The 16,490-nt window shown below is 47.1% G+C and overlaps 1 protein-coding gene across 8 annotated transcripts; it reads left to right on the top strand.

Moving 5' to 3' along the window:
* Positions 1 to 10,208: 10,208 nt before the first annotated feature.
* On the top strand, positions 10,209 to 16,414 carry AKAP14 (A-kinase anchoring protein 14). Of its 8 annotated transcripts, XM_090060365.1 has the most exons (6): positions 10,209 to 11,276; positions 11,893 to 12,007; positions 12,080 to 12,186; positions 13,784 to 13,963; positions 14,606 to 14,658; positions 15,456 to 16,414. In XM_090060365.1, exons 2-6 carry the CDS (start codon positions 11,896 to 11,898, stop codon positions 15,538 to 15,540), a joined length of 537 nt encoding a protein of 178 aa, XP_089916491.1. In that variant the 5' UTR covers positions 10,209 to 11,276; positions 11,893 to 11,895; the 3' UTR covers positions 15,541 to 16,414. The 8 variants fall into 8 exon arrangements, with proteins under 8 accessions (XP_089916491.1, XP_089916494.1, XP_089916490.1 ...); XM_090060368.1 differs by having other exon boundaries at positions 10,209 to 12,007; positions 13,719 to 13,963; XM_090060364.1 differs by having other exon boundaries at positions 10,209 to 12,007.
* The last annotated feature ends 76 nt before the right edge of the window (positions 16,415 to 16,490 follow it).

Raw genomic sequence — 16,490 nt, forward strand, 5'->3', positions numbered from 1 at the left:
AAAATTAGCTACCAATAACAGTGACAGTCCTTAGCTGTTGAAGATATACTCTTAATTTCCGTGGGTTACTAAATGCAGCTAAGCAAAAGCAGCAGGTGGAAAAGTAACATTATCACAGTGGTAGCTGTCCATGTAAACTTCTCACTGCCGCACGTAGCTGTAGGATCTGTATGTTGGAGAAGAAATGGAAATTAACTTCAATTTATAACTAGTTTGGGATATATAATTGGGACAATGGCAAAGCAATTAATATGGACCTTTAGGGAGGTTTTTTCTTTTCCTGTTAATCCTGAGTTGCTTCTCAGTCAGTTATCCCTGCATTTCCTCTGGCAAAGTAAGCAAGCAGTGGACAGAACACAATGAACTTTGAATTATCCTTTGCATTCACAAGATATTTTTTGCAAAGAATGGTGATGCAGGTATGGGCACCTAAGACACGGGTGGAACCACAGAAAGTTTGTGTGACTTGTCCTAGATCAGGGGTTCACAAGCTGTGGTACACATACCTATGGGGGTATGCAAGTCATCTTGGGGGAGGGGGGTAATGGCGGTTTTAATTTTCGTTGTAATAATAACTGGCATTTTAAGGGGTTAAAATATACTGGTGGGGGTACACGGGCAGCTGGTAAATCTGGAAAGAGGTACACAGTAAGAAAAAGTTTGGGAACCTCTGTCCTAGAACAATATGGCCAAGAGATTAAAATGCATCATTTAGCCTTCAGCATGGCTATGAAAGTTTTCTGACTAGCCAGAAACAAAAGTAGGGGCTGCTGTTCTGTTGAGTTGTGGATATACCTGTGGTATATAACATCAGTGGGAATTAATGCAAAAATTTCCCTTTCAATCCCTATCAGTCGGAGCTAGAGAATTGCCTCTTAATGTGGTAACTAATTTGTTTGTTTTTTGTATCCAAAACTCACATTTGCTCAGTATCAGTGGCAAATCAATAACAAGTGGATCATGCCCTCAGGATACCTGGAATATTACACAGAGGTCTGGATATCATGCTAATACAACTGGAAGGATATTGGGGGCAGAAGTATATAAGTCAGGAAGAGGAATAAAAAGAGCTAAGTACATACAGCTTAACTATAAGGTAATGAAGGGGAGGGCATGATTAAAACAATTTCAGAGAAGACATGCACATAGAATACTAGTATCCCCTATATTTCTGATACACCAGTGCTACTTAATGCCTATATAACTCCCTTTTGTAGTAATGGACATTTGCCCTACGTTGTAATGACACATTCAGTAATTACTCACCTCTCCATAGTACTTTGGATTTGATATTGAGCCAATAGATTTCATGAGTGTGCGCCACAGTTGCTCTGTTCAAAAGGAAAAAGCATAAAGCAATGACTACAAATGGGAAAGACCCCTCCCCAGCTTTCCAAAAATATTCCTATAGTTATTGGAGATGCTCTGCATAGCATCCTGTGTTTCATCATAAATTCATTAGCAAGTAGTAGCATATGCCTAACCTCATAGGAAAAAAAAATCCACTCCATTGCACACACAGAAAGGAGCTGTCAGTCTGATAGCTAAAGATTTTTCTTTCCCCAGAAGAGGGCAGGATACAATTTTTTTCCAGGAGCTTTTGCTGTTTCCTCTAGCAGTATAGCAGGTTCTTTTACTTCAGTCTCTGTTGTAACTCTCAGGGAATTAATCAGTCTTAGTCATGCACAGCTGTTGCTTTTCTGGGGACCTCATTGCTAATTGTTCCTCTAGTGTGTCATAGGTGGAATTTTCAAACGCACCTAAATGACTGGGGTGCAGAAACCCCTGGAAATCAACAGAACTTGTCCACTGGAATCACTTCGGTGCTTTTGAAAATCCTACTTTAATGTGGTCATAAAAGGTGGAGATGTTGGTACTGTACAGATACAGAAAGGGGAAAAATATGATTGAGCTGTGTGCCTGAGGGGGAGGGGACTTTGCAAGAGGGGGAGTAACAGAAAAGCCACTTACATGAATGCAATGAATGGAGGGCAGCCTGAGCTTGGGGGCAGCCAAGTGTATGTGGTCAAGCTTGTTTTTAATTCCATGTTAGAATGAGTGACTGCTCCTTGTGGGTTCCCAGAGCACTGCCAAGAAAGGGAAATCCATCAGTGCGTTGTTTACACCATGCATAGAAAACACTGTCCCACGATTTACCTGCTCTTACAGTTTGCATGTGAAAAATCTGAGTTTGGGCTGTTATCCATAACCTCCCCTGCCCTCACAGAAGCCCAGGAAACAGACCTGCAACACAACATGTCCTGACAGATCCAACTGCTCCCACTATGCTCAAGCTGTGTCAGTGGGGATCCTTTCATCCCAGAACAGTGACACTGGGGAGATCAAAGGGCAACCACACCCCACAGGTATACAGATGTAGAGGCCATTGTGATTTCAGTGTGCAGTGGGTGTATCTACACGTGATGCTACATCACCGTAGCAACATGCTACAGCTACATAGATAGCATCTGCGGGTAAGAACCGTGACACAGGTACATTGCTGTAGCGACATGCCTTATTATAGAGTGTTGCTATGGCAACATAGCAGGTAAAAATAACCTTGCGCCACATGCACGGTGCAGTACAGGCTGTTACTGCACCATCATTTAGCACTTCCAAAAGTACTAAATGACAATACAGTAACAAAGGCACCAGAGGGACACGTGTAGATGCACCCAGTCAGTCAGTCAGCATGTGCACAATCACCAAGCCATGCAATAGTGTCCTTAGTGGCCATGTGCAATTCCTGTACAGGACACCAAACAGTGTGAAGCCAGGACACCCAGCCCCATCGACGCCACCTAGCAATGGAGACGGCATACCCTTGGCAGTCCTCCCAGTTATGGCTGCTTATACTCAGCTGCAGGAGAGGGGAGAGTTACTCAGGTTGTCCTACAGCTGTGTGGATTCTCCTGCCTTTGGGGGCAGAGCAGGCCACTTGCTGTGGAGTGTGACTCCAGCCAGACCATCCCACACAACTGAGTACCCAGTCTAGCTCCGTGGGTCTCTGGCCTTTATAGACTGATTCCTTCTCTAGATTTTATTCCACAAACCACCCTGGTGGAGGAGATGCTTCTAGCTCACCTGTAAGAACCGGGTGTTATTAGGGGGGCTCTGCCAAGTGCAGCAGTGGAGCCAAACATGCGAGCCTCCAACAGCAGTCCTCGGTACTCCAGCCCCAGAACCTGCACTGGGGACAGGAAACGCATCTGCTGCATGTTAGTTGTTCAGAGGGATGCCACTTTCTCCAGTGTTAATTAGCTTTGAGTCCTCACTTAAATACTCCAGCTCTGTCTGCAAACATATCCCTGAGGTGCTGGTGTTGGTTTGGGACTTTGGAGCCCCTTGTTGAATTCCCTGTTTTGCAACTGATGTCCTGTATGGCTCTGGGCATGTCTCTTCATCTCCCTGTGCCTCATCTTTCCATTCTGCAAGAGACGATATCACTTCCCTAGCTTACAGGCAGACTGCAGAGACCGTATGGGTTTCTTTACAGTGGTAACAGGAGCCGTTAAAATCCCTTGGAGAGAACTATTTAATGTAAGTGTAACCAGACTGCAGAGACCACTCTGTCTAGGTATAACAGTGGGTGCGTTATAAGCAGGGAAAGGGTTCTCAGCTGGTTCTCCACTGGGTGCTAATCCTGGGGCTTCTGAGCAGCTAGCCAAGACTTTCTCTCCTTTCCTGCCTTAAATTCCATGCCCTGGGGGAAGTGTTGCTCTGAGGAGATGAGACCAAGGGTTGCAAAAGACCCGGAGGGAAGGGACTGGTAAGAAAAGTCCAGGTGGGATGCAGCAGGACTGTTGTGGGGGCAGAGGGAGTCAGAGAGAGAATGCTAGTTGTGAAGAAAGGGTGAGAGACTGAGGCAGGAGGGAAAGCCAGCATATGCTCTACAGTACCCTAGACAAGCAACTCCACGTAGACTTGCAGGATGAGTAGGGGGCAGATGGCTTCAGAGTCAGGACCCCTGGCTTCCGCTCCCAGTCCTGCCACTGACTTCCATTGCCTCCAGTCCTCGCCCAGCCACCAGCCTTTTCACAGAGAACCAGTGGGTGTTAACAACTTCTGATTACTGCTCCCTTGTACAGCTGTGCCAAGGGGTGACAACCCTGCATCAGTGTTTGATTTCTGAGCTGCCTGGTACCTGTTAAAGGTCCTTCTGATATGTATATGGACTTAATCCTGCAAGAGGCTTTCCTCTAGACATCACAGATTCACCTGATTTTTTCACTCGATTGTCAACGCAGCAATAGCACAGTGAGGCCTGCACATGCTGAAACCAGCTGTTACATCGTGGCTCACTTGGTTTGCAATCCAGAAATGCTTTCCTTTTCTTCAAGCTTGCTTTGTGAGGCTTTCCCCCACACATAGTTCTCAAGTTTGCCTGCTGCTTGTTGCCCATTTTACTATGTTCTCAAAAGCATTCAACAAATAGAAATTCTCCAGTTCAGAGAGAAAACAGGATGGGAGGGAGGCCAATAAAAGTCCCCTTGTCTTGTGACATAAAGCAGCATGGAAAAGGCAGGGGACTATGACCAAGTCACCAATCATAAGGCACATCACAAATCCAGCTAAGAAGTCTGAACCACATTACCAGTAATCGGCTGTCCGTTGGTGAAGGAGTGTGCCCACACCTGCAACTCATAAGGGGCGGGATGTGGCCGGGAGTGGACCCCCAAGTGAATAGGCTTCATTGTCTTGCAGGCTGATGCTGGGGCTCCTGTTGGAAATGCAACACAGGGAAAAGCTGTGGTCCAAAAGATGAGAGCACCGAAGAGAAACGGAGGAGTCCAGAGAGCCATGGCTGAGTGGGGTTGCCTCTCTCCTTTGACACAAAACTGAATCCTCTGAGAGTAGAAACACTTAAGGCAGGGGCAAGAGGAGGATGGCTGGGCTGAGTCACTTACCCATGACCGATTCATTTTCTGTCCTTGGCTCTGAATGTTCTGCATGCACGAGCCTAATAAACATGGGCTGGGGTCAATGGTTTCTAGCAATTAGCAATCTGAAGAAGGGATCTTTTGGGATAACTTAAAGGCATTTGCTTTCACTGCCTGCTTTAAGGCACATGTCTTGCCCCACCTCTTCACGGAAAGGTCTCCAAGCCTTGCTCTGTTGGAGCTGTTTCCCCATGAGTCAGATTCTGGGCCGGTCGGGGCAGGGCCCAAAGGTATTTAGGCACTGAACTCAGCCCCTGCTTTTTAAGGGTTTTGTAAAGCACTGGTGACAAAGAATTTGTTCCTTCTTAATAAATGACTCAAACCTGTAAGACCTAACTTCCCCAGAAAGCTAGGATCTAATCTAGGGGTGGGCAAAATGCGGCCTGCAGGCCGGATGCAGCCCACCAGGCCATTCTTATCCGGCCTGCAGGGCCCCTAAAAAATTTAGAAAATCAATATTTATCTGCCCCCAGCTGCCTGTCATGTGGCCCTCAATAGTTTGCTAAAACTCAGTAAGCGGTCCTCTGCCTGAAATAATTGCCTGTCCCTGATCTAATCCAAACTTCACACAGCTGGACGTTCTCTCCTGAGCATTGGTTGGGGACGGTGAGGAGTTCCCTCAGCAGCATTGGTGCTGGGTTTGAAAATAAATTCAAAACTTAGCCCAAGCTCCTCTCTAGAAGACGACCCATGCCTTCTCTGCTGCTTTTGCTTCCCAGCCTCTCACTCCTTCATGTGTTCTGGCTTTGCTCTCCTAACTCATCTGGTAGCTTTGTTATAAATGGCCACTGAGGCAGTTATAAGATAGAAATAATTCTCAGTCACTCTTAGCCTGGGCTGTATTCTGATCTTTATCAGCGTCTGAAGTGAGTTTCAGTCCACAACACGTGTGTTACACACATACACGCACACGTTAGGCTATAAAGTGCAGACCTCCCCTGCTTTCAGATCTATGTTCTAGAGATGAAAGACCACGTACCTTAATTTCTAATCCCCCTGAGACACCCATTCTCCCTGCCAAGGCTTCTGTGTCTTTGTCATGTTACTCTGTCATGGCTACATGACACCAGAGCAAATTCAAGTTCTAGAGACAATCAGGGTTAATATTCTTTTCATAATATCAAGTCAAATGACCTACATCTAAGTGCAAATTACCCAATTACAGTCTGCCCATTTAGAGGCAGCAGTGTCTGTTGAGCTCTTTTGCACTGGCCAGACTCACTTACTGGGCAACATTTGATTTCCTGGCACTTGTCATTAGAAAAAGTGCAAGTGCTCTGGGGAAAACAGATCCGAGGAGGTGGGGGCGTCTGGTCCGTATTTGTGGAATTCCTGAATGTTATCAGCAGAAAGATTAAAGAGCACTTTGACTTTCCTTTCAAATGGCCTGTACAGGAAATGCCAAGGTCAGGTCTCCTCTGTAGCCAGAAAAAAACAAGCAGGTATTTATTTGTTCACCTTCCCGCTGCGAAATTTGCAGCACCTGTCATTTGGCTAGGGGGGAGAGCATGAAGGATGATGAAAGAGCTGCTGAGAGGAAAGGGAGTTGGGTGTAAGAGGAAGCCATGAGGTAAGGAAAGAGGAAAAGAGCTCTGGGTTGTTTGTGGAGCAACAACATTGCAAAACCGAGAGCCCCAAAAGAATCCACCGAGATAAGTGAGGCCTTGATCTGCTTTGCTCACCCTGATGTGAACCAGCCGGGAGTCTCCACTCACCCCCTGGGGATCAGGCTCTTCCTCACACCTTGACTCACTCCTCCCCACTGGAAAGCCCTGAAATGCTCAGTAACTCCAGGCCCCACTGAAGTAAATGGGACCCAAAGGTGCTCAGTGCCTCTGAAAGTCAAGTCCTTAATGCCTAAGATGTGCTTGATAGGGAAACAGAGTGGTCCTTAGACACTGTAACCACTCCTTTCTCTTGTATGGCTGTCTCTGTAGCGTGGCCACCTCAGCATTCGGGTTCATACTGGTAGTTTGAAAGACACCATCCTGTAGTCGAAGCAGATGTACTGAGGTAAATTGGATTTTCTTGGATTTAAGCCAACAAATATTGGCCTGAACGAGATCCAAGATTTAGATCTGATTTTCTTCGCCGTTAGCTGGGCCCATGTGCAGACAGGGCCCATTTCTGCTCCAGGCCTTAATACACTATTGCACACCACGAGCTGTAGCATTTCTTTGAGGGCACACCGAGTCCCCGCCATAGGGATACAGCCTTATACGATAGCTATTTGAGCGGCTTACGCAGATGATATGCTTTTTTAATTTTCTTGGCTTTGGTGCGAGACCATGATAAACTCCTCATGCCTCCCGCCTCTGCCAGCCTTTGAAAGGACTGAGATGGCTTGGGAATCAATTAAAGACCACATCTGAATCTCCTGTCATAAGCTGGTCAGCTACACTGCTGCGGGGCAAGGGAAGACAGGAGACCTAGCAGTGAGGGAAGAAGAGGAGCGTGAGGATCGGGGGTAGAAAACTAAGAGGAGCGAGGCACAGGGAACACAAAGTCAGGAACCCAAGTCCCCCGGGGCCGGTCCAGCACATCCAGGTAGAAGGCAAGACAGGGCCTTAATCCTCCAGAAAGTCAGTGGCAGCAGTTTGGGGCCCACAGACCCACTGGACTCACTGGGATTGTGAGAAAGAACAGAAAGGGGTGTCTACCCAGAATATTGGTGCCATGGGTGTTTTACCCTGAGAGGGACGATCCCGCGTAGCCTAGTGTCTGCCTCTCAAGTGTTTACAAAGACCCCATTCACTCCGATTCCTGCCCCAGCATCCTTCATCAGGAGAGAGTCCAAGCGTTCAACTGGATTCATTTTCTGTCCTTGGCTGTGAATGTTTTTTGTGCACATGGCCAAAAAATGGGGGCTGGGGCCAATGGTTTCTAGCTATTAACCCAAATGAAAGACCCCGAGGGCCAAACACTAACCTGGATGGTGAAGCACCTAATGTACTCAGTGCCTCCAGCAGCACTCCCTTTCTCCCTGTGGAGAAGTGGGAGGGGACGGTCTTTTCCAGGACCCTGCTCTGCTTCATGAAACAGTGGGCTGTTAGAGTCAGAGATGTGGCCTGATGCCATGGTATAATTAGCATAGGCATTAATTCAGCCTGTCTGCACTTCCCTGGGCACTAGTCTCTCTAGTCTAAGTGGGAGCCAGGATGTGGGATGTCTTCCTGAGGGGCTGGGAGCAGGAATCCAGAGGCTGGGGCAGGAATCGGAGAATGGGGTAGGTGTAGAGGGCAAGATAAATACAGGGACCCCAGAAAGAGCTGAAGTCCCAGCAGTACAGCCTGGAGCTGGGGGGCAGAGCAGGGCAGGGCAAGAAAGAAGAGAGGAGCCAGGAGGCAAAAGACTAGGGAGGAACGGCAAACTGTAGAGCAGGGGTGGCCAGCCTGCGACACTTGTTCCACAACCGGCACTGGCAGCCGCTGTGGGGGGCATGTGGCGGGATGGAAGGGGACAGGGAGCACAGAGCAGGGAGCAGAAAGCAGAGCAGCAGATCAGGCAGGGGAAGGGGAACAGAGTAGCACTCAGGGGGGTGAGGGGCTAATTTGTGCCCAAAAGTTTGGTGGTGCAGAGCACAGAGCCGAACAGTTAAGATGCTGGGCTCACATCCTGAGGCCTGGCCTTATGGCGCCAAGCAGGTCAGCAGGTACAGCTGGTGCCTCTCCAATCTGGGCGCATCTACACTGCACGGTCATTTAGTATTTGCTTTAGCGACACAGCGTCTTGTGCAGGTGCACCCAGTGGAGCTCTTCTTACTGGCAGGCTCGGCACAAGCCTTTCACCCTAACAGGGCCTGTTACCGCAGAAAACAGAAGCTAGTTTTCCCCTGCCCGTGGAGCCTGCGTTGGCTACCAGGTGGGAGAAATGTTCTGTCACCCACGTCTGGTGACTCCTGGGGATATACTAGACACCGGGGAGGACAAGGCTTGTCTTGTGCTGGCTGCCTGGCAGGCTCTTCCCAGTCCTGTTCCTCTCTTTGGGACCTATGTGGTCCACCCCTGAGCACTCAAGGCATTTTACAGCATGCGCTGACCCGGCCCCTGGTGTATGGCTCTGTTTGTGCCTGCTTCCATGTTGCTTGTTCACACATTTCCGGATCCTTTCCTCCTTCAGTGAGGACCCCCCGGTCCCAGCCGCTCCACCTGCTCAGTGTTTGGAGGGGGCTGAAACTCTCTTCCCTGCACCACTACCATCATTATTGTGTGCTTGAGATTTACTGGCTGGGAGCCACCTGGCGAATGCTGGCCACCACCTCCAGAATGATGCCTCTGCATCAGACTTTGGGAAACCAGGCTCACCCGGCTGGGTTTTCATCCTAGGTAGCTCTTAGCAGGGTCGTAGCAGGTAGGAGGGCAAAACCCAAGTCCATTGGTCCCTGTCTTCACTACAGCTGCTGCTGCTGCTGCTACCACTGGTAGAAATTAGAGGTCCCACTTTTGCTACAAACTCAGGTTAATTTAGCACAAGACATGTGGAATTGCCCGTCTGCAGGGAGCAATCGGTTTCTGTCCCTTACCAGGACTCTCAAATGTAATTTCCTAATGAAGAGCACTGATTATTGCTGCTGTTCCCAGCTCATCCACACAGACAAACAATCATCTTGGCAAAGCATTAAACACAGCAGCCTGGTGCAGAGAATAGCAAGTGCTGAGATGAATGAAACGAGGGCCAGGAGGTGAGGCTCCAGGGAAGGTGGTACTGCGAACACAGCAGGGTTTAATTGCCTGCTCTCTGGTGTCTCTCCTTGATTTAATTTTCTTGTCTCTCAGACCTGAGCCTTCCCCAGGGTCCTGCATTCATCCTACTCATGACTCCAGGGAACAGTCTCTTTCTCAGACCACAGGGGATGGTCTCTGTTTTCATGTGCTTTGTCTTCCTGCTTCTAGGACCATGCCTGAGTTCCTGTCTCCCTGCTCATCTGTCTGCTTATGCTGGTTCTGGGCCTCACTGCTTTCTCTTTGCTTCTAGCACTTCCTTTGTGATGACAGCTCCATCTGAAGAGCTGCATCCCAAGTATTCACATACATACCCGGCAATATCTGCTGCGGTAGGAGAATGTTCATTCTATGCAGGTTTTTCCAGGCTTTTGGTAGTGGTGGCCTTAGGGTTGTTGGAGCCCTGGGCAAGAAAGTCACTTGGGGCTTAATTCTGAAGACCTATAAGCAATATGGACATTTCCGATTTCAATTGTACTTTGCCCTATCTGTGAAACTGCAATGAAAATATCTTAATACAATAGTGCTAATACAAATATGCGGTGTAATTAATTTTTATTACAACTGGAGTGGAGAATATCACACAATACATTTAATCAACACAACACTCTGAATGTAAGTCATAACAAACCTATTTTATTGAGAGACTTATTATGAACAGAGGGCAGATTTTTGCACCAAAATAAACTGGAGTCAACGGTCAATTCATTGCTCCTACACCCAAGTTGATAATCAGTATTCATAAGCTGAAGAAAGAAAGGGCTTGTTAATGTTGAGCGATATTTTAGGTTCATTCTATGTTTAAAATTTTGGGGCCCCCTAAAGTGTGGGGCCCTGGCCAGTCGCGTGGTTTGCCCTCCCCTAAGGCTGCTACTGCTTTTGGGGCCAGGGAAATGCAGGGCATCAAAAAACCTTACTACCTGTTGGGCATTATGTTAGTGACAGACACAAGGTAACTACATTTTTCTTCTGTGTTACCTCACAGGGGAAGAAGTATCATTTCAGTGTAGAGCATTAAGAGTAAAGAAAATTCAAGTATGTTGTTTCTCCGGGGACTGAAGCATCTATGCTTTCTCTCAACTCAAGCACAAGCACAGGAGTTCGGAGTGGCACAAGCCTGCTGCATCATGCAGCATGTCTCCCTGCTAATGCTGTCCCTCTCCTCCCTAGGGGGATCCTCTACAAGGAAAGGTGGCGTTTGGGATGCTTGGTAAGTGCTTGGTGCCGTGTAGAGGAAGTCTCTTGGCTCCAAGGACCTCCATGCCAAGGGCCTGTCCCAGCTCAGTGGGAGTTTTACAAACTTCTTCAGTGGGAGCAAGAGTGGGGCTTCCACACGTCACAGTGCACACCTGCACACCCACGATGCAGGCACTGAAAAGCCAACCTCGGACCAAACGTTGCTCTGGTTCTTTCCTTTCTGAAACACAATGGAATGCCTGGACATTGACTCTGCTTTTCTATTGGCTGGTGTCACTGTTGCCTGGGTGACCGCTATGTGCAAACACTCTTTAAGGGGACTCTGCGAGCTAGCAGCTTAATGAGCCCTGGGAACCTGTGGCCTGTGGGAGAGAGCAGCTCCCAGCACTGAGGAAAGAACTTGAGTGCACTGAGACAGGTAGGACAGCCCCTGTGTGAATGTGGTGCCCAACAAACTGCACAGCACTTCGTTGAAAGCTGTGACCTTTACAAATGCCCAGACAGAATCCGGACATGGAGCCGTCATACGAGACAGTGGCTCATAGATGTGGAAGTTGCTATCTGACGCTATACAAGAGAGAGACCGGTAGGCATGAGAACCCTGGCACCCTTTCAGCCAGGGACCTGACACAGACATGGCACAGCTGATACCACTTGCTGGGAATGACCCAGCCCTCCCTCCCTGCCAGCCAAACCTTCCAAATTGCTCTTTGCATATTACAGCAGAAGACAGAGATTCCCTTTCTTGTCAAATGCAATAAAAGTTAGATATGAGAACAGAAGTGGCTTTCTAACGGTAGCAGGGAGTGTGGGTGTGGTGGTGGTGGTGGGGTGTTCTAGGACTAGACCTGGCTGTGTACAGAAAACAAGAGATCAAAGAATAGTGTGGGATTGGCCAATTATGGCAGCCACTTTCTGGATCATCTGAAGGTCTGTTATGATGGATGAGGGTTATAACAAGCCCAAATCTATCACAGTCTTGTGTACAAGACTGCTCTTAGTGAGTTTGAGTCTTTCTCTTTCTAATGCTCAAGATAATGGACATGGAAGAGGAAGATGAAGCCATCAGAGAGAAAGCACAGAGTTTAATCAAAACTGTCATCAGGGGCGTGAAAGAGCATCTTGAAGCTTTGCAAAAAAAAGAGAGAGGTATTCAAATACTGCATTTGCTGCCTAGGAAACCTTGCCCTGTCTAGGCACATCAGCTAGATTAACCAGCAGGTGGTCTGTTTTCAGAAGCTGATTACATCATTGGAAACATTCAGTGGATCACATGCAAGGACTTTACGGTGGAGAGGGGAAGACAGCAGATCGAGGAGTACATATCCGTAAGTGTCAGAGCCAGTTGGTATTTGATTTCATTACTAGGTAAAGAGGCTGACTGCACCCTCAGGGCCCACTCCCAATTGTTGTCATGTATAATTAATTTCTGAAGCAACTGCTGTGGACAACAGAGACACCACAAATGCAGACCCTAGGCCCTTAGTCCATGTGTCTATGAAGCAGTTAATCCTTACAGTTTGTGCATTGGAGGGGTTTCAGCTTCTCACCTTGACTCTCAGTTGTCACAGCCTAACAGCATACAAGCTTGGAAAACCTACATCAGGCTGAAAGTTAGCTCATCTGGAGTCAGTTGTTCCCAGACAGCTCCCAAAGCCCTTCCAGAGCTTCTGAAGGACTTCGTTTCCACCCTCTTCCTAACTTCAGTGCTCTACTCAATGGAAACCTTTCCTCTTGGCTCATGTGCCCTTTCTTCTTCCTCTCCTGGGTGTCCTCCACAAGCTGGTTGCTTCTACCAGCTAATCCCAAAGTCCTGGGGTTAGCAGCTTGGGGCTTACAGATGTGCCCCAAGCTCAGATGTGAAATCCCACTGTTGCAGCTACTCCACATTATGGACACCAAGTGTACAGCAAGGGTTAGTAGTTTCCTTCAAACTGACTGCACCCAGATTATTTCAGTGTGTACTAGAGAACATCCACAAAGGGAGGTAGGGGACTGTACATTCACAGCCTACTTCACTGTACACCAGCTTCTGTGGGCAGCCAGACCACTGCTGTGACCAGCAGTTCTCCACATTTTGAGACTTGAGGCCCTACTCAGAATCCATCAGCTCTCAGCTTTCACTCCATTTTAGACAATAGAAAAATACCAGAGCAATCCTGCTGTTGCAAGGAATTCAGAAAGCCCACAACAGGGCTGGGTGGCTTTGACACACCCAGAGATTTCAGACAAGAATCTACAGTATCTTGTGAAATCACGTGGGTGCTTGCAAGCTGAGCAGTGCTGATGTTATGCAGAACCCTTAAAAGGATCTCGAGCCCTCACCAAGGTGTTGTGGTCTTCTCTGCTTGAGCACCAATCAAAAAAGGACACAAGTCTGCCTGAAGCAAAGGGGCCCCACTGAGCTAGTGTGGAAAGGTATGCAGCTTTCTGCAGACAGTGATTCCCCCCCAGAAGTGGCTAGCATCACAGCCTTGTAGTATTGAAAATGAGCACTGTGCATGTTCTGTAACAGTGGAAGTCCCACCCTCACTCCCTCCCATTCCAATTCCCTTCCCCTGCCTGATCTGCTGCTGTTTTCTGCTCCCTGCCCCCTCCCCAATTTTCTGCCTCAGAAACGCTGCAGCACCAAGCTTGTACTTTGATCCACCATCCCTTAGTGTAGACATTGTTCTCTGTGCATGCAATTCTTCCCTGAACCTTGTTACCCTAATTGTCACAGTAACAGGTGGCAGAAGCTGTCAAGGGCACAAGAATATTCCCTCTTCCTCTGGTCCAAGTTGCCCTTTAACTTCCTTGTGCCTTCTCATTCATGATTTGGTTAACAGTGTTAAACAAAAGTGACTTGATCTCTTTTTAGCACTTCCCTTAAGTCAGCTGTCCCAGCGAGAGGGGATCTCTTACAGTGTGGTGTGTGTTCAGCAGACCTGGGAGTTCCATGAAAGCTGGCTTCACTGGTCAGATTTCCTCAAGGAAGAACAACTGAAGTACAGCAAGCGGTACCATTACCGGGTCCGTTGGAGCATCCCGACATGCAGGAAGCCCATCCCTCAAGCGACTGCATGCATCTACTTCATTGTAGAGATCTCCAACATTAAACCTCCTGTAAGTAACACTCAACCAACCTTTGAGAATGTAGCAGTAGAAATCTAATTTCTCTGTGGAATGAGAGAGAGCCATAGTTTAAATGATTACTCTGCAAGAAAATTAGCCTGTGCCATTCTGAACTTCATTACTTCAATGTACTTTCCAGAAAAGATTATGGGTTGAATCTCTCCCTCTGCTAATGACGTTTTGCTCCCCCTTACCCTCACAGTCCTAGTGTCTGCTACTGATATCTTCTAACTGATTTTATACTATCCGCCCATACGCATTCTTTAACATGAGGGGGAGGGGATAATCACATGGCTACACATCAAAATAAATAAAGTTTCCAGATATACATTTGACTCTTTTTTTTAACTTCTGCCCTTTTGGTTAGGTCCAATCCAGAGCGTTTCCAGTTTCTGAGTTTCACATTCAGTAACACAGCAGCAATGATCTACTCCAATGTCTGACTCTTAGTCTCTATGGATGGTTAGAACTGCAAGCAGACACTTATTCTAATTCCTATCAAATTATGTAACAGTAGATTGCTGTCCCGCTATGCAGAGCATTCCAAAATAGTGGAATTTTTTAGTTGAATTAAATGCCTACTTTGAAATTGTGCTATAGCAAATGTGAAAACTGTCTTTTCATCTATTGCAGACCTTGCCCATTGAGGTGTCCTTTATCTTGGAATCCAATAGGCTGATTCACAGGTATATTTTATTCTACAGGTTTTTTAAGCAATGCAGCTATTTAAGATGTGCTTAAAACACAGCTGAGTTCAGATATCCTGACTGCATTAGAAGTGGTATACTGGTGACAGCCACTATCAGGAGTCCGTTAGTTTGCTAATTCTGTCTGGCCTGGTCTTAGCTCCAGCATTGGTTGGCTACTCTGCATTATACCAGTTGGCAATAGTCCCACCAGGGCCATGCCCTTACTGCCCCTGCTCCTCCCAAGACTGAGTGGTGATGATTGTATAAAGTTATTCTGGTTGACCTGTATCTACCGACTACCCTCTCTGCCCTCCAAAGAGTTTCAGGCCCTTTTTATTCTCCCTGGCATAGTGAGAGCAAAGTAGAGCTGAGAACCTGATCTCTGTGCTGTGAGCTGCTGCACTGGAGCAGATTGATGTAGCTTCCCCTTATCAGTCTCGATAGGGATTTTAAGAGCAGCATGTTCAGGACAGTGCTTCCTAGGCAGCAGAAAAGGCTGCTGTCAACTAGCGCAACTCCTGAAAAACCCTTGTCCTTCTAACTTAATGAAATTGGGGTAAAATCTTATTAGTCACTTCTAGCCAGCCTAGCTTGTGCTAGCTAGCACTGATAGACTCCATGACATGGCCACCTCCTCCAACCACACAGATTAATGCTGGCTTTATGAAAAGAAAGTTATGTGCTACCAAGAGAAAAACCAACCTGCATTCAAAGGCCACTCATAGCTCCTGAACTTTGTCTCCACCTAATCATGACCCTTGTTCTTAACATCTGTCCTACCTTTTCCACCCTAGACCAGGACAGTGTCGCTTTAGGGAGAAGTGGCTCAAGGACATAATTGAAAGCAAAATGATCCTCATGGAGAACATAACCTTCTAAACAAGTGTATACTGCAGATTAAAAATCCACTCTTCCAGGATGCTCAAGACTTGGCAGTGTTTTGTTAAAGACAGAAACAGGCTGTGTGTGTGTGGGGGGTGGGGTGACAGGATGGACAGGGACCTTTCCTTCTCTAACGGTAGTTTATATCTTACACATCACTAATACACTCATAGGCACAGTGAAAAGGTGTTAACTTCAGGTGAAGCCAACAGTAATTACCTGAAGGCCCTGACCTTCCAACTGTCTCTGCCTGAAAGACCCTTGAACTCACACAGAACTGCCTTGACTTCAGTCAGAGGCCTGCTGACCTGATAGGGAGGAAAACAGCTAGATTCAGTCTAGTGTTTGATTAAACAAGGGTTACAAAGACACCAGTGAAAGTGGTAACAGTATTTTTTGTAGTTGTTTATAGAAACATGTAAATTATTTCCACCACAAGCACATCAAACCCAGGGATTTAAAAAAAAAGTCAGGAAGCATAAGTTAAAGCATATAAAGGAGAGTGCTATTCTCAAATACATGCCTGATGATGACTCAGTAAGTTTACACTGAATAAGCATTATCTGGAAGAAGCCTTCCAACACAGCTCTTAAAAGCAATGTAATATTGCTCAGACAAAGGAGGTCAAGGTCCCAGATTAAAGTAATGTGAAGGGTTAGTTCTGGAACGTCTCCAAGAACCAAGAAATTCAGAAGGGAAAGATACAGAGGCAGGAACTGCAGATGCATGTCCAGGGCTTCCACTAGCTCTACTATTGCACTGAGATCAATGTACAGCATACCCCAAAAGGAGGCCAGCTAGTCGGCCCCCAGGCTTTTGCAGCTTCTAGGTCAGTAGTAACCCTCAATGTTACTACTTTGACAGCATACATCGATTGCAATAGAAGTATCTGCAAGTAATGGAAGCCAATCCATATTTAATTACAAATTTCTACATACAAGTGTAGC

The sequence above is a fragment of the Crocodylus siamensis genome, chromosome 8 (assembly GCF_052110815.1).
Source record: "Crocodylus siamensis isolate JL-2025a chromosome 8, ASM5211081v1, whole genome shotgun sequence".
NCBI lineage: Eukaryota > Metazoa > Chordata > Crocodylia > Crocodylidae > Crocodylus > Crocodylus siamensis.

Excerpts from the sequence above, each read along its gene's own strand:
- AKAP14 (XM_090060364.1), top strand. The coding sequence starts at position 11,884 with ATGCTCAAGATAATGGACATGGAAGAGGAAGATGAAGCCATCAGAGAG. Across the intron at positions 13,964-14,605 it reads TCTCCAACATTAAACCTCCT|ACCTTGCCCATTGAGGTGTC; the intron begins GTAAGTAACACT and ends CATCTATTGCAG. Across the intron at positions 14,659-15,455 it reads TCCAATAGGCTGATTCACAG|ACCAGGACAGTGTCGCTTTA; the intron begins GTATATTTTATT and ends TTTCCACCCTAG.